Source organism: Macrosteles quadrilineatus, unplaced genomic scaffold, assembly GCF_028750875.1.
Source record: "Macrosteles quadrilineatus isolate MER2022 unplaced genomic scaffold, UCM_ALF_1.0 Scaffold_2__2_contigs__length_208266976, whole genome shotgun sequence".
NCBI classification, from domain to species: domain Eukaryota; kingdom Metazoa; phylum Arthropoda; class Insecta; order Hemiptera; family Cicadellidae; genus Macrosteles; species Macrosteles quadrilineatus.
Genome location: NW_026542595.1, coordinates 529,397 through 554,216, shown reverse-complemented (window position 1 = coordinate 554,216; position 24,820 = coordinate 529,397). Strand labels below are relative to the sequence as shown.

The 24,820-nt window shown below is 35.0% G+C and overlaps 1 protein-coding gene across 1 annotated transcript in view; it reads left to right on the top strand.

Annotated features, from left to right (window-relative positions):
* Nucleotides 1-24,220, top strand: part of LOC128986622 (uncharacterized) — a 164,229-nt gene extending 140,009 nt beyond the window's left edge. Inside the window, exons 17-21 of the mRNA XM_054407076.1 lie at nucleotides 9,810-10,004; nucleotides 15,708-15,770; nucleotides 17,435-17,721; nucleotides 20,510-20,661; nucleotides 22,742-24,220. Coding sequence (XP_054263051.1) covers nucleotides 9,810-10,004; nucleotides 15,708-15,770; nucleotides 17,435-17,721; nucleotides 20,510-20,661; nucleotides 22,742-23,029 — 985 coding nt within the window. The 3' untranslated portion in view covers nucleotides 23,030-24,220. The remainder of the gene's footprint in view (nucleotides 1-9,809; nucleotides 10,005-15,707; nucleotides 15,771-17,434; nucleotides 17,722-20,509; nucleotides 20,662-22,741) is intronic.
* The last annotated feature ends 600 nt before the right edge of the window (nucleotides 24,221-24,820 follow it).

Sequence of the window (24,820 nt, the reverse complement as noted above, 5' to 3'; positions counted from 1 at the left end):
TTGTTGTTGTTTGGGTTTTGTAATTCTGTTGTTAGTTCTGTCCGGTGTACTGTAGAAGTCGTGTTTTGTTTACACTTTGTTTCTATTATATTTCAGGGTTAGTTTCTCATGTTTTGTGTCTCACTATTTGGTTATATAGCTAGTGGACAAGTTATTGTTTATGATTAGATAGTTTTATTTGGTTAAACAATGTTGTTGTAAATTACTTTTTTTACAGAATTTATTTCTGGTTCAATGATGACATTATTCACAGAAAGGTTAACACAATAAACAAGAAAATAACAATTATAACATCGTGGGTTCACCCAGGAAATAGCAAGAAACGAATCGTAAACAAAACACGACTCTACAGTACACTGGGCAGAACCACGGCCGCCTTTAACTCCAGGCCGCGGGGCGGCCTTCGAAGTGGCAACGTCGCAAGTGGTATTGAAACAGCTGTTTTGTTTAGAAGCAGCTAATGATATTTGTGTATTTACTAAAGATTGGTTACTGGACTATGACAATATTGACTCCGCTTAAAATGTACAGACATAGAATTTTAATTCATATAGTTTGGATTTCCAATTCTGTATGTTTTATTTTCAATATTGTAATTAATTTATGTTCATAAATTTAAATTTAAATCAATAAATTGCGAATTAATGAGCCGATGTCACCTGTCTGCCATGTTATCTTATGGGACGTCTGTCACTAATCAACACCACTTGCGACGTTGCCAATTCTACCAGACCGGGGCCTGTAGTTAAAGGTGGCCGTGGCAGAACTAACAGTAAAATTGGCTTCACCCACGGCCCCCTTTAACTCCAGGCCGTGGCCTTCGAAGTGGCAACATCGCAAGTAGGGTTGTAACCACGGCCGCCTTTAACTCTAGGCCGCGGTCTTCGAAGTGGCAACGTCGCAAGTGGTGTTGTAACAGCTGTTTTGTTCAGGAGCAGCTAATGGTATTTGTGTATTTACGAAAGCTTGGTTACTATGGACTATGACAATATTGACTCACTTAAAAAAGTACAGATATAGATTTGAATTAATATTTTTTCGATTTTCAATACTGTATGTTTTATTTTCAATATTTTAATAAATTTATAGTCATAAATTTAAATTTAAATAATTAAAGTGCGGTACTAGTACCGGTAACGAAGTGAAGTGACTCGAGAAATAGTTTTTATGGCTGATGTTGTTCTCAGAACGGCTCCATCAAATCAGTTCCACAGGGCGATACTTGTCGCAAAAGTAACAGTTGCAGTTCCAAAAAAGGTAGGATTTACTGCGGCGAGATGGTCGTCCAAATTTCTGCCATCCGTAGCCACCACTGAGCTAAAATTATAACTGGAGGTAGCACTGCCATGGCAGAAGTCTGTCAAAAGCGAGTCGCTGATTTTGTTAGGTTGGTATGGCAGTAAGTTTTCTTACCATAGCAATAACATGGCTTCTTATAACTAGGTTGGTATAGCAGTGAGTATTTTTGTCATACTTGAATACTTTTAATACTTTAATAATTTTCTTTGAAATGGCGACCATACAAAGTAGGTATTTTAAGCCAAGTATAATAATAGCCATAGCAATAATATGGCTTCTTATAACTCACACCTCACGCAAACATGGCGGCTGGCGACACGCATCTTTGACATTCAGTGCTTAGAATTATAGCTCAGTGGTAGCCACTGAGCTAAAATTATAACTGGAGGTAGCACTGCCATGGCAGAAGTCTGTCAAGAGCGTGTCGCTGATTTTGTTAGGTTGGTATAGCAGTGAGTTTTTTTAACCAATGACATGGCTTCTATAACTAGGTCTGTATAGCAGTGAGTTTTTTCATCCAATAACATGGCTTCTTTATAACTCACACCTCACGCAAACATGGCGGCTGGCGACACGCATCTTTGACATTCAGTGCTACCTCCAGTTAGAATTATAGCTCAGTGTCCGTAGCCGTCCTGCCATCTGGATTTGCTCCCGTCCTGTTGTTATTTTAGTCGTCTGTGTTTTTTATTGTAAATAAAATAAAGTGTTTGCATTTTGCAATTTGCATTGTCAATGTCAATTGTCAACATTGTTGTTGTGATAAGTTTGGGTTTGGAGTTTGGAACATCCAACAACATCGCCTAGACAAGCAAGCTATTTTTATTTTACAGTAGTCCTACAATCAAAGAATCTAAGTGCTACGCTGTTAACGTGTTTAGACTTTTCGTAGGCCTATAACAAACAATAACCTCTACCTAGCTAACCACGTAGCTAACTCATCGTTTACTGATGGCGTAGGTCCCTTAACTAAGTTAGGCCTATTTATTAAACCATTATTAGACTATTAACTCTTCATTAGCTTGTTAAATAAAGAAATGAGTCACTAGGTTGTCACTAGGCATAATATGTTAATAATAACTAGGCCTTGCTCATATGCAATAAATAATAATAATTCAATAGGTTAAGATAGGCCTAATCGTAAATTAATAACGTATTTTATCCATCTTGGATAAACCTAGGTACCAATTTATATTGACAACCTAGTCCTAGGCCAAAGTTAGTAATTTTTAAAGCTTAGTAAGTTTGAAAGGTCTATCTAAATAAATAAAACCATTTGTATTGTTATAAAACTGTCATTACTTTCAACATTTATAGGTTACCATTTATCAGCTCTAGTTATAAAGGTAGACTTCTCTTTGCTAACATAGGGCCTAGGTAGGCCTACTTAATTAATTCAAGTTTGACTAGGTCTAGGCATCGAGTTCTTTGACATTGAAATCACAAAGGCGGCAGAACTCAGTAGTAGCCCTAACTAAAATCTAAGAAGGACTAATAACTACTTAGGCCTAACTTAACTTATAAGTTATAACCTAATAAAAAAAAAAAACTAAGTAACAAAAATGGACGACAGGCTTATTGAATCCAGTGACTCAGACTCATGTGATATTCAAGATCTTCTACAGAATCTGGCCTTAGAGCAAAGGTAATTTCTAAGTTATATTACTAGGCTAAACCTAGTGGCAAAATTAAACATTAGAACCTCTATAGATTGATGAAGCCTTTAATTTCACCTAAGTTTAGCCTATTTTTAAGCCAACTTACTAACTTATTTAGCCTATAAACTTAGGAATTAGGCCTACCGGTAAGCCTAACTTAGATTTTATTGACACTGACACACCAAGATGCATTCTTATTTAAGTTATTGCGAAGATGAGTTTTGAACCAATGAAATGAGACGTTAAAAAGCCGCTGCACACCTAAGTTTAGTATCGGTGAAATAGAACAAAATCCTTCCCAAATTATAATATACCTAATTAAGTTTACAGTAGGTACTTTCCTGTTTATCGATGATTTTATTTTCGGTTAATTTATATCGATATTTTTGTTTTCCTTTACGATCCATAACTTATTCCATCTGTTTTAATATCTTTAAACGCATTCGGCATTACAGACAGACCAGACAAACAGACATAGGTAGCAAATATGTCTACAAGCTATAACTTACTTGGTTCAATAACCGAGTTATAGCTTGTATTAGAGAATAGGATTAAGACCTAATCTTGTTTAGGCAAAAATAATAGCCTATAATTGGATTAAGAAATTATCTATCCTAAACTAACCTAACATAACTAACCAAACTAGGCTAAGTTACCGTTTCAAAATTCTGTTTGTTAACAAAAAGGCATATGGGGAATAGGCTATCAAACGGAATTTTGACATGTTAACTTATGTACCGTACAGCAAGTTTGGTTAGTTAGGTTAGTTTAAAGAACAGTTTCATTTCAATATAAATATACTTTATTTTATGTATTGTTTTTTTTAATACTGAACAATATTTATTTATCGTAAACTTAGTTGTCAGCTGATAAGTTTAAATTTGTTAATATCCATAAAATCGAATTAAAAAATAAAATATTGATAAATCGAAAAGAAATCATTGATAATAATGAATGTTCCCTTTAACAGGAATGTACCTATAATTAGTTACAAATAGGCCTAAGTATTTATGCTATATTGCTCCTTAGAACATAATTTACCAACTTAACTTAGGCTATTAAATCTCTTGTCTAAGTTCAATTTTGATTAGGTAGGCTAGTTTAAACAAAAAATGCACTTGGCTGCAAGTTTTGTGAAGGGGGATTAGATGTAGGCCTACACTTTATCCTTAAGTTAACTTAAGTTAATTAGGTCTAATAAATATAGGCTAACTCAACAGTAGGTACGATTGTAGATATTCGATACACACCACCATTTGGCTACAAATCAAATAAAATATTCCTTTATTGCCAGTTAACATATATACATGCATGGCATGCGTTGCACAATTTTTAAATAAAACACATAATAAGCAATGACATAGATACACTTTTACACATTTACAGAAACATATTACCTATGCCTAAAAAAATACAACATATTTATGATGAATTGTAGTTAGGCCCTAACATAATCTTTTACGCTATAACAACTATTTTTTAAAAGAACATGAGATTGTTATTAACTTAACTTATTGCCAGTGTGACTTTTCGACATAACTTAGGCTATCTAGGTAGGCTATTAGGCCTATCTCTTTGTTTTAGAACTTAGTCAGAATTTTTAACATTTGTTCCTTAATTAAGCCTAAGGACATTTTTTACTTAAGTAGGAGGCCTTCTTTCAATCTCTATCGGTCAAAGTGATTTATTTGACGGAACCTCGATGTACGACTCCATCGATTAGGTCTAAGTTAAGTAGATTGTTATAGCTTAATGGATTTTCCAATCAATCTTTGCAATACCGTATGCTTTTTTTAAGTTAACTTCCGTCTTACTAAACAGGTTTATCAATTTAATATTCATCAATGTAATTGAGATGAGGACGCCACCTAGGTTTGATTCTATAACAAATTAACTTAAGTTAATGGCTACCTATTTCTTCACTTCAAGTATTTAGTAATCTTGAGGTAAAGAAAAACAAACTTGCTGATAATCAAAATGTAATGTTTAATAGGAAACGCCATTTAACAATACATAGGCCTAATTATATCTAACTAATGGACGAATTAGAAGTTTTTCAATTTACAATTCAGAATCTCTATTAGCCAACATGTGCTCAGTATTGAAATAGACAACGTGCTCTTCAAAACGTTCAACAATATAGTGGGTGAATTACTCTACTCCAACAAAGTGTACTGGCGTTAATTTTTACAGGGCTTAAGAATTCAAACAGCTTTAAGTGCATTAATAATACTTGGCAAATAGTATCTTGTTTCAAAATTATAGGCAGAGTCACGAAATAGGGCAGACTTATTGCTCGCCACTCCCAGGCTGGCTGCCTTCTACAAAAATCGCCGGGCAAAATACCCACAATACCTTAATTGCCACCAGCACAAAAGGTTTTTGTGACGAAGTAATCTTATAATTTATTTTGATAGCCCCAGGATTTCCTTTTATTACTAATAATAATGGTAGAAACGTATCTTGTCAGACAATCCTTAATAATATATGTACCGTAATGTCGAATTTGACTTGCTACATATGTTCGGGTGGTTCTTGAACTCCACTATCGTCAAGCTTACAAAAGGATCCACTTCTGGAGGTGTCGTCAGAATACGTTACTAATATTAAACACAAAACACGAAACGATAACAGATAGGCCTATCAATTCACACGTGTATATTGCCGCGGGCAGGACTGGGAGTAAACTGAATCAGGTTATATGACGGAAAGACGTGGTCTCTGGATTGTCGTCTGTGTTATCAAAAGCTGACATTGGACTAATTGTAGTGACGGAGGAGAGTATTGAAAATATAATGGGATTCATAATTGAGTTTTCCATTCAAAATTATTGACAATAGCCTAATAACCAAATTATATACTGGATATAAATTATGGTCTCAAAATTCTACAGTACTGCGCAAAAGGAAATTTATTAAATACTTTGGAAGAGTTTGAAATATATAAATAGGGACATAAAACTAGGGACAGCACACAAATTTTGAATGAAAACACTCAATTAATTATGAATGCCATTATATTTTAAATACTCTTCTCAGTCACTAGGGTACCAAATAGTGCAATATCAGCTGTTGAAAACGCAGACGATAATCCAGAGACCACGTCGGTCCGGGTCCGTCGCATAACCTGAACCTGATTCAGTTTAGGAAACCTTGTTTCTGAAAGCGCTAGTAAATAAAATAAAATAATTATATATTGGCCTTGTTGAACTTGTAAATTTAATTATACATTTCATTATAATTGCAATATCTCCAATATAAAATATATCAAGGATTGTCTGACAAGGTGCGTTTTTACCATTCTTAGAAGCAATCTTAAGAATGGCAAAATGTTGATAGTGAGCTACTTAGAATTACCTTTTCGGGCTGCTTATACAAAATTAGACATTCATTACGACAACTAGCAAAAAAAATCCCCCGCAAAAATTCCTGTGTCACAAATGCGCCACAGCACCCCCCCTCCCCCTCTGGACACCCCTGCCTAGGTGGTGTCCCCAGTCTCAAATAATTGATAATTGAAAATAGAAGGGTTCAAACCCTGGTCATGTTAGGTATTGTCTAACGTCGATCTTCTGTTGGATAGCATAAATTAGTATGCCTTGGATGGCATCTAGGTCCAGCAACGATTCGATAGGAATCAAACTAGCGACGTCTCTAGTTTTAACATAATTAAAACTTACTTTTATTTTAGTTCAATCTAAATACGACAGTAAACTTAAAGACCGTTTGTTATTTATACAGATTATTGCTGGATAGATTGTTGGTTCCCATCTAATGTCAAGATTGTTGGTTCCCATCTATAGTCATGTTAGTACACGCAAATTAGGCTACGTCACAGCATAAACCTGTTAGCAAGCATAGGCCTAATCCTTCTAAATATTTTATTTAGATACCTCTGTTCCAAAACGGTATAGACCAAGATATACTGTATTTAAAGTACTTAATTATTCACACTAAACAGGCTAGGCTTTTTAGTAGTACCGTACCCACCAGTAGTAATGGTTTCTTGCACAGTGCGGGTAGTGGTCGCAGGGGTGTTAAGGAGCTCGTTCATTGTCCAACAGAAGGTTGTGATGGTACAGGCCATCTCAGCGGCAGCTATGGAACCCACAGAAGGCAAGACAATTCAATAATCTGGTGACTACACTGCTGTTTCTATCCTGTCGCTCTCTTTTGATTCTCTACAAACTTTCCTAGTACTTATACTTGTCTTGTTTGTTGTCTGCATCGTGGATTAGTGTGTAGCCCTTCTGATTTGTATCTGTGTCCAACTAGTTTGTGGTGGTTGTCACAATCCTCATGACATGGAGTCTTTTATGACTTGAGTTGAATGGTTTTCCGACTGAGTCAAACTGCTTTCTAAATTCTGAAATCATTAATCTGCCCTTATAGCTCTAAAATACCTGTGCTTCATCAACATGAGCTTAGGTCTGTAAGGATTTAAATAGACTAGGCCTGATTATCTGCTTTGAAGATGTTTGATACAGCAGATTGTCAACAAACTTTAGACCTATTACAAAAGGCTTGTGTATTTTTAGTATCTGTACCTTCATTTTTTTGTTTTTGTTTTTTACAGTTTAAGAACCAACGAAGAAAGCAATTGGAGACAGGGCCGGTTCTAGGAATTTTTCAGAGTTAAGCGAACACCCGAATCAGCGCCACTTAGAATTCCATGAACAACTTAACCGTATTTGTGAATTTTTTCCCAATGATTTTGGGAAGCACTTTTTTATAAGTTTAGGTTAGAAGAATACTTGCAATAAAAGACTGTTTATTATTAGCAGAAATTTAACATTTTTACACTTTTACTCATCATATAAACTTTAGCAAAACCAAGGCCACGCTAAAAAACAGACCGTAATGCTCGTCAAGCATGACGTCATGATAGAAGACGGCAATGGCATAATGTTTGCCGTTTGTGATCAGCTGCTTGTTTTAATTTGGAAAATAAATAAATTAATACCTACGTCATTGCCGTCTTCTATCGTGACTTCTTTGGGCTGACTGGACTCGCCACCAGATGATTTAAACAAAAATCTACTTATTGATTTGGCTTGTTTTTTATCTTCCTCTTCCAAATTCGCTTACGCTTTCTATAAGTGCTAGACGGTTTCTTTTTTTCTGCCATTGTTTTCTTAGTATCGGCTCGTAATATGTTTTACTCGTTCATTCAGTTTATACTTTCTTCTTATTTAATGCGCTAATTATAAATTAAACTTAAATTACTCGTAATCATTCACTTATCAACATCAACAATCATGAATCATCAAAACGATGCCAATACGATACCGATACTGTGTACTTATAACGTATACAACTAAAAGAGTGCAATACAACGTAATGTTCTGCTCTAGGATCAGAGGCAGAAGGGAGGGAAGGGCGGGGGATGTGGGGTAGCAGATTTTTATCCCCCTGGAATTTTACCCCCTGGGCAAACGTGACGTCACAAACCAGGGGGTAAAATTCCGGCCGCGAACTTTTGAGTTTCGCGACATCAGCTCGATGGATTAAATGCGGAATTAAACCTATATTTTCACGGTTGTGAGTTTAATCAGAACACATCAAATTATAAAAACCTAGAATGTACGGCCCGGATTTTTACCCCCGGAATTTTACCCCCGGAATTTTACCCCCCGGATTTTTACCCCCTGTCCAGATATAAATTAGTGAGAATGATTAATTATCGTCATTCAATTTTAATTTAATGGTAAACATTTCATTATTAAGTAGCCTATCTTAATTTATATGCAACATTAACTATTCGAACAGGGTTTTAATATTAATTTTGAGATTCGAGTGTCAGGATTCGATCTTTGAAGCCAACTGTTGGTTAATATGATCAAAATAAAACAGCGAATTCTGTTTACTTAGTTGAGATTACAAAATAAATAAATAAAGATAGGCTACTAAATAATGAAATGTTTACAATTAATTAAAAACAAAAATAAGAAAATCAATCATTCAATTTCTAAAATCAGCCAGGGGGTAAAATTCCGGGGGGTAAAATTCCGGGGGTAAAAATCCGGCCCGTACATCTTCAGTTGCCTAATCGCTAGTTATATGGACAGGGGGTAAAATTCCGGTTTTTATCGCTAATCTAATTAATCACGCTCTGACTATTTTCATTAGACTTCCAAATCCGCGGGGGTAAAATTCCGGCCGCGAACAAACTTTTGGCCACTCAGGTTACTACGTCATAGTGACGTCAGCTTTGCCCAGGGGGTAATATTCCAGGGGGATAAAATTCCGGCGACCCGGGGATGTTTCTTGTTGTCACAAGTGGCGCTGCGCGCTTGCTTATCTCGACTAGTGAGAGAGTCCGAGTCGTGAAATGAAACCCACAGGCGTCGCGCTGTACGCTGCCGACTCCGACTGCCGAGCGCCAGCTCACTACAGATCGAAACTGCAAATGGCATCGAGTCCTTGAGTTGTAGTGCTATACAAATATACGCATTTTTCAAGTGCTGTTGGTACAAACAGAATAAATGCCTTTACTGTGGTGCTTTGAATACTTGAACTCTGAGAAAAAATAAGCAAAATTACGTTGTTTACGTTAAAAAAAATTGTTCCGTTGGCGCCACTTTTTCGTGGCGCCATATGCGGCCGCGTAGTTCGCGTATGGGTTAAACCGGCCCTGATTGGAGAAAATGCTAATGTTCACATTAAAGGCATTTGGTGAACCATTGTGTTAGTGGACTATTTAACATAGTCTTACTTGGTTATTATTAGCACTTTTCTTGGATATAATGATCATAGGAAGACTACAATTTTCAATATGGTAGTTTTTTATTTTAAATACCTTATTACCAAGCTCATTGTATCTCTTGACTTCACTTCTCCCTCCCTGTTACAGTTTGTCTGGGTGTCCCCGGGCTGACAGGACGCAGATCCATCCCCACTCTCAAGAGCTTAAGTGTCCCACGCCCGGCTGTGACGGGTCAGGACATGTTACAGGCAACTACTCTTCTCACCGCAGCCTCTCGGGTTGTCCTCGGGCCAACAAGCCCAAGAGCAAACCTAGAGATGGTCAAGACTCTGAGCCTTTACGGTTAGTATTTAATGAGTTGTTTTTTTTTATATTTTAATCACTTTGATATCATAGGCTAACATTTGGTATTGTAACAAAACAATTGAAATGGTTTATAATTTAATTTAATAATGTTTTGAGGTTTAATTCAAAGACAAAAAAATCTTTTTTATAAAATTTTATTGGTTACTTAATGGGTTTCAAAAATATCTTGTTGAATGAAGGTAAAAGGGCATCATCAAAATATAGGTCTACCAATTTAGAACTCCTAGCTAGATCAATTGGAGGGCATCCTATCTAGATTAAAAACTTATAAAAGAGTATAACACAGTGGCACAAGGCAGTTGACTTGTTGCCCGCCAATCGGTACAACAGTACAATATACTTAACTTACCACATGTTGCACACATTTGCCGATCAATAAAATATACAACAGAATAAACAAAAAATGCTTACTTATTAACCACGAATAAAACATAAACAAATGATGTTTTTGGCTCAAAAGTAAACAAAACCCCTATACTAATAGCATTAATTAATATATGGTTTTGTTTAGGCCTACTTTCGGGCCAAAAACGTCATTTGTTTATGTTTATGACCCATACAGGATCTTTTCTACTATTCAAGTTATTAACTATTTCTGGCAACATTTTTTTCACTCAACATTTTGCTGAAGTGACCTGGATGATTAGAGTTCTACTGTAGGCCTACTCTTTTAATATTTTAATCACATTCATATTAAAATATTAACCCTTTAGAGACCGACACTGTAGTATATGAGGCGCTGCCTAGGACCAGGGTACTTTGGACAGTTTCTGCAATGTTAGAAAAAATAATAGGCCTATAACTACTGAATAGCAGCCCTCATTAACATTTATTGCGTGCTGTTGTTGATTTTTTTATACTTTAATTTGTTAGATTTCTTTTTTTTAGATAATTGTTAATTGAAACTGCCAATATATCGGAAGTTCGCCTTTTTAGTAAAAAAATTCTAACTTCCGAAAAATCGGAAGTTGGTCTCCTAAGGGTTAAAACTTTCACTGTTCAGTTCTCATATTAAGAGAAACATTTTTTATTCTATCCATGTCAGCAACATATATTTTTTGAATATTTAATATTTTTGGTGAATAATATTTTTATGTAATAAATTAATTCTATTTCGCCTTTGGAAAAATTTCCAGAATCCACACGAAAGTAAAATTTATGAGTAGCCTATAAACTGATAATAGTTTTAAAGGAATACGAGCTGTTGGCCTGTCCTATGTAAGGGAATCGAGTAGTCCATTAAAACTGTATATATTGTGTCTATTCCTAATTCAAGCATAGTTTAAGTAGTGCAAAATATATTGTAAAGAAAAAGCTGCCAAGATGAATTAAAACATGTGATCATTGTTATTTTCCCAACCTTTCTTTAAAAAGTCGATTAGTAAAATAATTTTCATAAACTTTCTTTTGAAGTCTCGTGAGCTTCAATTCTTATATAACAACGGTTATAGAATCTTACTTATTTCATATGATCAATAACAAAATCAAAGAGTAAATAAACTATAACCACAAATTTCTATAGAATATTTATTAATCCAACCAGCTGTTAGTTATAACAAATTATATTGCACTAAAACAAACTAAATATTTTAAAGAATGCTCAAAAAAATAAATTGGAATAGGGATGGTCGAGATTGGATTTTTAGTTCGAGACGAGACGAGATTTTTTATTTCTCATAAAATTTCGAGACGAGATCGAGACGGGATTTCCCTTCTCATACACAACGGGAAATGCACGTTAAAAATGTTTACCTGATTTTGTAACATTGTTAGATGACTGTTTAAATACAAAAATAATGATAATAGGCAAGAATATTTACAATATTTTATTAAAAAACATCAGCATAACATTTTTTTATTAATCACGCCTAACTTAATAAAAATGCCTACGATTAGGAAACATAGTGATATCAGTTAGGATAGAGTTCAACTTATCCTAAAATAAAATAAAATAAAACAAAATTAAAGCAATATTAATTTTTATAAAATAGTTACTTGTTTTGACTTTTTATAGTAATAACACATTCCTCACACTGCTTACACTTAACAAAACTTCTCAAATGTTATTAAAGTAATATTTACATTAGGGATGGACGAGATTGGATTTTTAGTTCGAGACGAGACGAGACGAGATTTTTTATTTCTCATAAAATTTCAAGACGAGATCGAGACGGGATTTCCCTTCTCATACACAACGGGAAATGCACGTTCAAAATTTTTACCTGATTTTGTAACATTGTTAGATGACTGTTTAAATACAAAAATAATGATAATAGGCAAGAATATTTACAATCTTTTATTAAAAACCATCAGCATAACATTTTTTTATTAATCACGCCTAACTTATTAAAAATGCCTACGATTAGGAAACATAGTGATATCAGTTAGGATAGAGTTCAACTTATCCTAAAATAAAATAAATCATAAAATAAAAGCAATATTAATTTTTATAAAATAGTTAGGTACTTGTTTTGACTTTTTATAGTAATAAAACATTCCTCACACGGCTTACACTTAACAAAACTTCTCAAATGTTATTGAAGTAATATTATTAAAATAATTAAAGTAATATTTACATTTAAAGAATTAATTAAATAAGAACGCCTCCGCAAAGGAAACGCAACTACAACACGCTCCTGTATTGCGGGTATTGCATTAACTTTCTGCAGGCGTTTTTAATTTTTTTTTTTTTTTTTTTTTTTATTCTCGTCTCGATAAAAATCTCGGTCAAAAAGAAATCTCGTCTCGTGTAACGTGATTTAAAATTTCCCGAAAATTTCCCGAAATTTCGAGATTTGACCATCCCTAATTTACATTTAAAGAATTAATTAAATAAGAACACCTTCGCAAAGGAAACCCAACTACAACACGCTCCTGTATTGCGGGTATTGCATTGACTTTCTGCAGGCGTTTTTATTTTATTTTTTTTTTTTTAATTCTCGTCTCGATAAAAATCTCGGCCAAAAAGAAATCTCGTCTCGTGTAACGAGATTTAAAATTTCCCGAAATTTCGAGACTTGACCATCCCTAAATTAGAACATTTAGTATTTTACTATGTATATTTAAATAAACTCTCATCCTCTTACCGAATAAATGAATGTATCAATGATTATAGCATTACACATAGTATAAATAAGTGAATCTCATTTCATTTTCATCCAAATGCTGAATTTGTGTCAAAATGCTGAATGTTTACAGCTGTTACGTTAAGCAAATGGTATTATACCAAAAGCTAGAGTAGAATGTTAGCGTGGGCTGCTAGACTTTTTAGAATTTAAAACTTAGTTTCTAAAAAACTGAAACCCTAAACTAAAATTATGGCTTCGACATTCCCTAGTTCTCAAAATTATCTTTCTTTCAACACAAAAATCATGAAAATCCGTCAAGTTCAGAATCGTGAAATAAAAAAACCCTGTTACGTTTTAATATATAAGATAAAAATATTAGTCAAGCCAACCTGTTCTAACATAAATCTTACTTATTGGAACCATATGTTTTCCTCTGAGTGCAAATAAATTTTGTATAGTAAAATATGCAAAGTAAATAACAAAAACCCCTGCTGCAGCAAACCTGCCGACTAAGCGAATTTCCATTTGCCTGGATTGATTTTCAATTAATATATTAAATTAACATGTATGTTTAACGAGTACCTAGGTTAGCTGCTACAGGGAAACTAATAATGTGTGTTTTTCATTAAAATATCAATAGCTTAGTATGAAATAAATAAATCCGCCAAGTTTTATCAAAATACATCCATAAACAAGCCAACTACTGTAGGCGAGAGTTAAGAAGTCCTCTGAGCTCTGGCCTATTCTAAAAATGCAGTCTCTTGCTACTCGACGTCTAGGCGCGCCGGGCGGGTTACTCATGTTCCACGCGGCAGTCAGGGGTCACATCCACTGCGTTAAAACCAAAAGAGCACCTGCAAATACCGCGCGGCAACATACAAACATTGCTGCATTCGCTCTGAGGACTTCTTTAACAGTTTACAATATTCTCCTTAAGAATAACATGGGAATTTTAAATTAACAATTTTTTGAATTTTCTCCGTAACCAATCACCGTACAAAAACACTTTGATTTACTAAATTATTTGTTTTTTTAAGCTCTTTAAATAGGTCTGGAGAAAAATTGATAAATTTTGTGTTTTAGGGTAAATAATGAGAACACCCCATTTTTACCCCATAAAACCTCCCGTTAAACCCCGTTCCCATGGTCCGATCATGCTGGTTCGCAAACTCATTCAAGTTTATCCCGCCTTTACACCTTAAAACCAAATTTTATAAAAATCAGACAAATGTATATACCTAGATATATAGGCTACATGTATGAAATTTTGAACGAATTGTGTTTCTGGCCTCTGGAGACATCAAAATGAAAAAGTAAATCGGTCCCGGGCCTAGGTCTTACCATGAGACTTACGGTAACAGCTACTTCCCTATAGGAGGGATATTCGCTAAAAGGCAATTAGCCTATATAACAGACGAGGTTCACTAGTATTGAAAGTAGGCCTACCGGTATTGCAAGTTTTTAGGTAGCATAAACAAGTGTGTATGCAAACACTAGGCAGTTTTAGTTGTGCTGATACTTGTTCTTGCCTCTAAATATATCTGTGTATGCTATAATTAAAAACTCTCTTTTCCTAATATGTTTTTCTTCAGTGAATTCTTTTGGTATTTTCTCATCAATCACAGTTCTGGTTCCCAGACTTAAAGTTAGGCCTACTTCTTTTCTTAGTTAAATATGATACTGATTCACCAGAGTGTACAGATTCGTCTTCAACCATTTCAAGACATTGATCTGATTTACAATCTATTACCTACTTAGTTATTCGTAATTACAACATCAAATATCTTATACTCAAAACTTTACTATTGAGCAAATTTCCTTCTTTACCATCACATACTACAGGGTGGCGCAGATGGATTGGGTGGTTTTAAAATACTTGTCAAACTGTCAATTTTAAAGGTATTGGATTGAAATAAAGTGCAAAACGTGTAGTCGCAATGGAAGTTTATTGACAACAAATTAGTTAAGATAGTTTTTACATCCATCAAATTACATCCATCAAATGCTTTCCTTCTTGAGCGACGCATTCTTGGAGTCGGTCCTTGAGGTTCCGCATTGCTCGCTCAAGCACATCACAAGGAATTGATGTGATTCCGTTGTGAATTGCAGCCTTCAACTCCTGAAGAAAGGGTCTACATGAACGAACCCCAGACCATTCAGAGTTGAAGGCTGCAATTCACAACAAAATCACATCAATTCCTGGTAATGTGCTTGAGCGAGCAATGTGGAACCTCAAGGACCGACTCCAAGAATGCGTCGCTCGAGAAGGAAGGCATTGGATGGATGTAATTTTTAAAAACTAACTTAACAAATTTGTTGTCAATAAACTTCCATTGTGACTAGACGTTTTGCACTTTATTTCAATCCAATACCTTTAAAATTGACAGTTTGACAAATATTTTAAAACCACCCGATCCATCTGCGCCACCCTTTATAAAACTAAATATTCAATACATTACATTTTCTATTGAAAATATGTTGCTCTCTCAAAGTGTTTTTTATAACAGATGTTGTTTAATGTCCTTTTTCCATCTTGGCTTGATACTGTATAGTGGTGTTGGGAGTTATTTAAACACTAATCCCATATTGTTGCCCTTGCTAACTAATGCAGATGCCCCATTCCTGGATGCGACGGGTCTGGTCATGCCACTGGCAAATTTCTGTCACATCGGAGGTATGTTTCTATGTGTGCGTGTCCTGGCTCTTATTTAATTCTTAACTGCATGTTACCCTCATTTGGTTTCAGTCCAAAATATTCCTCAAATTATTCCTGTTGACTCAAGTTCTACTTTCCTATAATTAGTTTAAAGAAATGGTGTTCTCAAAACTCATAGTTTGTTGCATTCTTTATTCTCCTACTTTCCATCCTGCTTTGATTTTGCACGAGACCTGTTTTATATTGTATATTCTGTAATAAGTTAGGTGCGTACAATTTTATTGAAAATAATCTTCCATTACTTCTATAAGATACAATAATTTGTTGACACTTGAAGCTTTTGTGTTTGGACTCAATTATATATAGCCTTTACTCAGCTTGTAGCTTTAAAGCACCTATATTAATTTTTGTCACACATCTTATACAGCTTTTGTGTTATTAAATATAGTAATTAAAAATTTAGCAAAGGCCAAGTAGAACTATTTGTTAAGCTTTTTTTTATCTTGACCTACTCAGTGCTCATAACTTCATCAAATTACTGACTGTGTGTCGTATTAAAGTTATATAGGTAGTAGTTCAGTCCTACTGATCTTTAGATAGTATTCACCACTTCTAATTTCTACTTGTTAGGACTCTTAGTATCTTGACATCAACTGTACAAGTGTGTGCAACCTTGTTTCTTGTTGAAATAAATCTTTGTAAATACCTACCAACTTGATGCGGCTCTCGCCGAAAGACAAATTTATTTATTGAGTAATATCGGTTGTAGTCAACAAAACCTCTCACTAAAATACTTTGTTTTCTTTTAGTCAGTATTTCAGAAACTATTAGATGTAGAGAAAACTTTAAATGGGAAACTTCACCTATTTTTTCTTCATAATTAAAATAACTAGTTCCATTTGTTTTAATAAATTATTGCCATTTTACAATATGGCGACTGAATTTTAAATTTCTTATGGAGCACCATTTATTTCAAGGGGGTTTTAGTATTAAAATGTGATTTTAAGACTTTTCATGTTTTCTCCAAGCCTACTTGTTCAGGAGCTACAACATGTTGAACATTGGAAAATGGTGGCTTGCCGTGTCAATTTACGAGATTGACATGACATGTATGAGTACCAGGCTCATATTACATTGTAGGCCTAATATGAGCCTCTTGCTTATAAGAAATTTTAAAGATAGTCCCCATATTGGAAATTAGCGACCGTTTATAAAGAAACGAAATTGATTAGGCATACTGTATTTTGATTATGATGAAAAACTAGGTAAAGTCCCCCACTTAAAATGTTCTCTAGATATAATAGTTTCTGAGATACTGGCAGTGGGACTGTTAAGCTGTTCACACAGTAAGTTATTAAAATGTGTTATTTTAAAATCTCAATTTTTAGGTTATTAGGTAGTAAGCATTTGTTTTATTAGCAAGAGATTCATACTTTATTCTATCTGCAGGTTTGCATACACTGTAAGGTAGACTTTAAATGCACGTTTTTAATGCCACTATTTTGAAATCTGTGTTAGTGTATTACCGTTCTTATAATAGTGCCAACACATACAATTCAGATGAAGAAGTTATTTACATACTTTCATTGACTTCCTTCTCCAACAAACTTAATTATGATTGAGCAGGATCCCATTGTATAGTTTGAACAGTCAACACCTTAATACTAGCCTATTGCCCACAGTGCCTCGGGCTGTCCGATAGCAAATCGCAACAAGATGAGAGTGTTGGAGAGTGGGGGGACTGTTGAGCAGCACAAGGCGGCGTTGGCAGCGGTCACAGCTGCAGCAAAACTGGACGGCATCAACTGTCCCACACCCGGCTGTGATGGCGGCGGACACATCAACGGATCGTTCCTCACACATCGCTCCCTCGGTGGCTGTCCCACGGCTACCAACCCACTGTCCGTCCCGCCTAAGAAACCCCAGTACAAGTACAGCAGCGACGACATGTACTCCAAACCACCAAATCGTGAGTATCAGACATCAAGGCAGTTGAACCCTCTTTACAGGTTGAAGTGTTCGCCATAGTCTTGGTAGAGGTGTTTTGGCAAACTGCAGTGCTTATCGAAAATGTGCAAGGACTGTTTATAGACTGCTGTCACTGTTGAAAAATATATCTTGCAGCTCCTTTTAAAAGTAAACTTATTTATTGTGTTATCTGCTACTGCTTATCAAACTAACCGTTTTAAACAAAGTTACCGGTAGGTTATTTCCCCACAAAACAAAGGACTCCATGAAAATTAATGTAAACTCCAATATCCTATACTCTAATACAAGCTATGTCCGATTGTCTGTCTGTCTGTAACATATAAATACATATTACGGTTGAAATCCAGCGGGAAGGATTTTGAATAATTTTTGGAATTAGGCACTTATAGCCCTAAAAACGTGATTGGCAACAGGCACTGTCTCAGGAAAATTTGTATTTCACTACACAATTCTTTTGGAAATTAACAAATTTATAGGTTGCCAAGTAACTATTTTGGTTGAACAAAATAACAAGGAAAAGTTAAAAGACTTGTAATGTGTTTATTACAAGCCATCCACACTACTATACTAGCAAATAAATACGGTACAGAGGGAAAACATCAGTTGTAACTATTCAGCAAAGATTAATCGATATAGGGGAAAATGTTGATGAGTGTTTCGTGTTGGTGACATTTTAGTGCACTGGCGTCAACTCAATGTTTCACTCATATTTAAGGGTAGATTCAAAATTTTTATACACTCTTTTGTTATATTTTACATAATTTGAGACAGCTGTATTCATATGAATTAGTATTAAAGTTAATTTTATTACATTAATCTTTATAGTAAACAATATATGCTTGAATCAGACTTATCTGTCTTCAGCTAATCAATCATGGGAGAGTATTTTAGAGAGTATGCTCATGCTGAAGTTTTACTTTTACTCAAAGAATGTTTTAGATTAATACTACGAAATAATTCAAACCCCTTACATAAGTTATACATAAATAATTGTATTTTCCATGATAAAATAATAAAAGCTAAAATTAGTTGTAAATAAAACGTAAGTTTCCTTTATATTGCTTTTACAATCAAAATAATCTGTACTGAGCCATGGCTCGGTCCCCCAGTACTTTAATGTAGTATAAATAATGAATATACAGTTGGGTAGGCAACTGTATATTTACTTCCATAGTTGGGAAAAAAAAAATAAATGAAAATCAGTGTATAGCAAGATCTACCTGTGTAACATTGTATCTGTATTATAGAATGTGCTAGGTTAACAGTTTTCCTATATATTAAACAGATATTAAATAGAACTTTGTCTCTCTCAACATTTTTAAACAAAGTATCTTCATGAACAGATTTGGATTGAAAGTAATCAATTGCTTATATGATAACTACCAACTACCCCATTTTCCCATACCACTTTCGTGCAAAAATTAATCTTGTCAGTAGTTAGTTATGTGTAATAAAATTGAATAGTGTATCTGAGGTCTGAGCTATAACTTATTAGAGAGCAAAACAGTTGTAGCTGCAAGCAATATTCACCTGTACATCACATAAGTTGTTCAAGTAAAGATTTGTATTCATTATGGTAATTTAAGGTTTATCAGAGGAAAATGATAATTACCTTTTGGTTTAATATTTTAGTACCGTAACAATAGCCATCAAGTTAAATTACGTTATAATTCAGCCCTTGAAAGAAACACGTAGGTGATGATGTACTCTCCTTCTGATTGTTTATTTTGCAGTAATAAATTATCTTGTTAAAATTATAATTTACATATGTTAATGTTTTTTTGTAGCATAGTTGTTTGCATTTGTGTTTTGTGAAGTTACCATTATAATATCCGTTATTGCCTATGCCATGAGTGTCTTAATACAGTTGTTTCAATGGTTCTGCACTGTGTTGTCCGTGTGAATGATATTTGTTGTTGGTTCCAGGGCTCATCTTATCAGACATATTTGATAACAAGAATGGGAAAGGTTATGTGCTGGATCGGGACTTCTACCCGGATTTCTTGTTATTCAATCAATATTGCAGTTAGGTTCCGGGCCAGCCCCCCACTTATAGTGTAGGTACTTTCCCATTCTTGTCACATTTTGTCTGCATGTTTATTTTTTATTAAAAATACAAAACTTTCTACTGTAAATTACATTTGTTCAAATGTTAATAGTTACTTTTTTTCAAAATTATAAATATCTACCATTAAATGTAACTATATCTTATGTCACTTTAAAAGGATATAACTGAAACCTAGCCTACCTTCCCAATTATAACCTAGTAGAGGGGTAGATGTCAAATTGATTTAATTCTATAAATTATGTATGTTTTAGACTAAACTAAAACCATTCAATGAGCCCTGAAACAACCATAATATCCCAAACACAATCATCAAACGTTTAGATAGTTATAAAAAAACATTTCCACCAAAATCCTTATACTGAATCACTAATGTAGACAGTATTATTGATTGGTCAGAGGTTATACACCCTAGTGCATAGAGCACAGAACCTCAGGTTGCTGGCTAGAAGCTAATATTGATTTTTCCTTCCATCACAGATTATACTCCACCCATCCACCCCTTGAGTAGCTCAGCTCATTGGCTATACTTGCATTACTCCTCAAATTATTTATTTACAAAATTAGCCATATATTATCGGTAAAAATTAATATATTTATAATCTCAGTTTTATATAATGAGTTGCATGATTATTATTAATTACTTGCTGTTACATAAGAGTTCATTTCATATAGTATAATAACATATGTGTTTTGTATACAGATTTAGAAGGCAGTGGGGGTGGAGAAGACTTGTATACACTTGAAGCTGAAATCACTGAACTACAAAGAGAGAATGCCAGAGTGGAATCTCAAATGCTCCGATTAAAAACAGATATAAGTGCAATGGAAGCACATTTAAGACAAGGAGACAAGGTATTAATATTTTGTTTTAAGTGACCCGGAATATCCTTTTGAGAAATTATAAATTCTGAACATTGTAAGGACTACTAATTTCTTCTTTTATAGGTTAACTATAATTTTTATTTTTGTCATCATGATTAGGGAAAAGCATGCAAATTAAATTATATTTAGCTTATTTTAACAATGTGCCATTTTAGAATAAAACTTTTAATATTTAGAAAAGAAACCTGGGTTTTTAATAAAGTAGAACAAATCAGAAGAAAAAGAATAATTTATTGTTTTTTAAGAGTTGAAAGGAAAGCTCCGTTTAATGATCAAGCAATTGTTAATATAAAATTAGGGATGGACGGGATTGAATTTTTAGTTCGGGACGGGACGGGATGGGATTTTTATTTCCTTCCCAATTTTCGGGACGGGACGGGACGGGATTTTTTCCTGTGCATAAAAAGAAAGTACTGTATTGCAGTTACCAAAAAAGACATACAAAATCAATTTTTACCATTTGTGGCACTGATCTATAAAAGCCAAAAAATTGGTAACAATTTACAGGTATCTATAGTAACTTGTGACTCGCGGGTCACGGGGTGATCGTCTGTATGACTCACGGTCACGGCGCGATCGTCGTCATGACTCGCGGTCACGGCGCGATCGTCGGTATGACTTTGCGGTCACGGGGTTATCGTCGGTATGACTCCTCGGTCACGGGGTTATCGTCGGTATGACTCCGCGGTCACGGGGTTTTCGTCGGTATGACTCCGCGGTCACGGCATGATAATCGGTATGACTCGCGATCACGGCTCGATGGTCAGCATGACTCCGCGGTCACGGCGCGATCGTCGGTATGACTCGCGGTCACGGCGCGATCGTCGGTATGACTCGCAATCACGGCTCGATCGTCAGCATGACTCCGCGGTAAAGGGGTTATCGTCAGCATGACTCCGCGGTCACGGCGCGATCGTCGGTATGACTCGCGGTCACGGCGCGATCGTCGTTATGACTCCGCGGTCACGGGGTTATCGTCGGTATGACTCGCGGTACAGATAACAAGTGTTGATTTAGGTATGTCATCGCTTGTTTTTAGCCGCCCAGGTGATTGTCTTTTCAAAACTCTATGGTGCCACGAAACTCATTAAACCGGCGTCAAATTTATTTATCATCAAGTAGATTTAAATTAAGTTTAATTTAGCAATCGATATAAACTCAGTGAACCACAGATTATACGCAGTGCCTTCTGTTGCGCCGTAAACATTGCACGAGCAAGTACCCTACCCCCCCCGCACCTGTTTTGCGCATGCCAAGGTGAAGGTGGGGGGGGGGGGGGTTGAAGTTTCCTACCTTACTACACGGGAAACAAGACTTAGTTATTTTAGCTTCAATTTGACGTATAAAACGTTTATTGAATAGTATCCAAGCAATTACCATTTTAAATCCCGGCATTCTTTTATAAACACCCTGTATTTAACAATAGTTTTAGCCATTTATTTGGAGTGAAAAGAACCTTAAAAAGTCATTATTATTGTCTCTGCCACTACAGACACCAACTAAGTTACCGCAACTATTACAGTCACACTGCCATTTGTTGGGTTAAATTAGGCAAATTTACACTTTACTAATACTTCTGATAAATATGATACATATTTTAAACATACAAATCATCCACATGGAGCTTTGCCTGTAGTTATTGTGGAAAATATCATTGCACATTCTTATATCATTATGGATCATTATTATTTAATATCATTGTGGATTCAGATTGATTGTTGAGATATTTTAAAATGTATTAATGTGAAAGTTATCAAAAGTGCACCTGTCTGTTGGGTAAATGGGTGAAGTGGAAAATATTGATTTTACTGCTGTACCCACATTTAGAATGTAAAATTTGGAAAAGATCAAGTGTTAAACACTAAAAAAATATTTTGAAGTAGGCTAATATGCTGATTCAACTTTTGTATAGCCTATGTAATATGTCAAATTTAGCAAATACCTGTCCTGTCATAGTTAAACTGTAGGCTAATGAGGATGACCTAAGTTATTAAAGCTCTCAAACTAGATGGATTCATAAGATTTAAATTAATGTGTTTTTAATTTTCAGGAAACACAACAGATCACACAACGAAACAACAACCTCAACGAGTATTATGAGAGTTTGCGGAATAACGTGATCACCCTGTTGGAACATGTTAGGATACCAAATGGTTCTACTGGAGGTCCTCCGGAGAAAATGACGCATGACAACTTTGACAGCTACTTGAGTAGACTACAAACATTGTGTGGTAGTGGAGTGGAGGGGTCGGCGTACTGTGATGAAAACAACCGACCTATCTACGAAACAGTGAAATCTGCATTGCAAGACTTTACTGTGCTACCGACACCCATTTGAGCTTCCTCCTGGCAATCCTCCCGCCCTGTGTAAAGCGTTGAATGTACATCTGTATCATAGTTTTATACTTGATAGACTGTATATTGTAGTGATCATTGTACGTCTAGGTATTGTATGTATGTAAGCTGAATTTGTAAATTGGATCTGGATTCTGTTCCCATTTAAGGTACCATATGTAGTTTTTGTTACTTTACTGTCAATAGTGTATAGAATATTGTTATGTTTATGTTTGTTGTTATGCAGTGAATATTCTGGCTTAATGAAGTTTCATTCGTGAAAGAAGTTAGAATCATTAAACAGTGTTGGCAATATTTTATTGTTTAGATTTAGTCTCTTTATAACCTTTTTTTAGTGTACATTTTTGCAGGTTTTCTTTAAGCAATTTTGTTGATCAGGAATAGTATTGTAATCTATGATTTGTGAATCAGGGAATATTACTGTATTTGATGGTATATTTATAATACTATGCAGTGCTGGATTTACCACTGCCGCGGCCTAGGGCCGTAAGCATAAGGAAGCCGCAGAGGATTGACAAAAAACATTTTTCAGAACAAATTTTAACTTTTTTAAACCATCAGTTTGCCGGGATTGCAGATGACGACAATAATGTCGCCGTGATTGCGGCCTGCGGGAGATACTCATGATTTTGCCGTAGTCGCGAGTGTCGAAGATTATCTCCCCGTAGTTGCGCCCGTTCCCACAGGGTAAATTCTTATTTGATGTTCACAATTTTGCCGCAGTTAAGTTTTGATCATGTCCCAAGGGTTGCCCATCTCCCATCCCTAAAGCTCATGTCGCAGAATCCCCCCCCCCCCCCCAAATTTGTTGTTTAACCCATGCCGGGAGGTCTGGTGCATGGTGACTAAACCATAGTTAAAATAGGAAAGAAGTGTCCTCGACACTTCTTTAAATTACATTGCAAATTTATGGGAACAAGCTGTTGGCCCGTCCTATGTACGGGAATCGAGTAGTCCATTAAAACTGTGTATAGTTATATCATTATTTCTATTGACGGAATTGGGAATCCTTTAATTATATAAAACATGTTATTCTATAATAAAAGGGGTTAGGAGGCTGGTGGGATTTTTCAGTCGTGTTAAGCATAGGATGCAACCGCTTGAGAAACATATTGAGTAGGACTCTAGTAGCAAACCATTTGTTAGGTTAATTTTACTTTAACCAAATTGGATTTTCATAAAACAGCTGGACAGTTTGCTTCCAGTAAACCAATTTATATTTTGATGGAACCATAGATAATTATCCTAAACATCTCATATAGTTTACATACTTCACCAACAATTATTTTCATGGAAATGTTACAGACAAGTCAACAGGAGCAGTTGAAAGAAGTAGATTACTTAAACTTATCATACAACCAAGAGGCCTTTAGTAGCACTGTATTTTATTTAATGTAAGAATAATTTATTAGTAGAATAATATATTTCCTAAAAGGCAATGAGTTCATTTGAGAAATGATTTCATAATGAACGGTAAAAACAAACTGCAAACTGCAGATAAAATTTAATAAGCCAACCATAATCCTTTGACAGCAGTTGTCAGTTCTACAGACAGCAGTGTTTCTCACTGTCAATCATGATACGAGTGCAAAAGTGGAAATCCAAATAAATGTATTTATATTTTATAGCCATTATAAAATGATTTATTTAATAAGATAAAATGTCAAATGGGATTTTGATTGCATAATTACCCCAGTAATAAATTAAGGGAGTCGTACAAATTATCTGATAAATCTTTTATGTGCTTCTAACCAACCAATGGCTTGAATCCCCC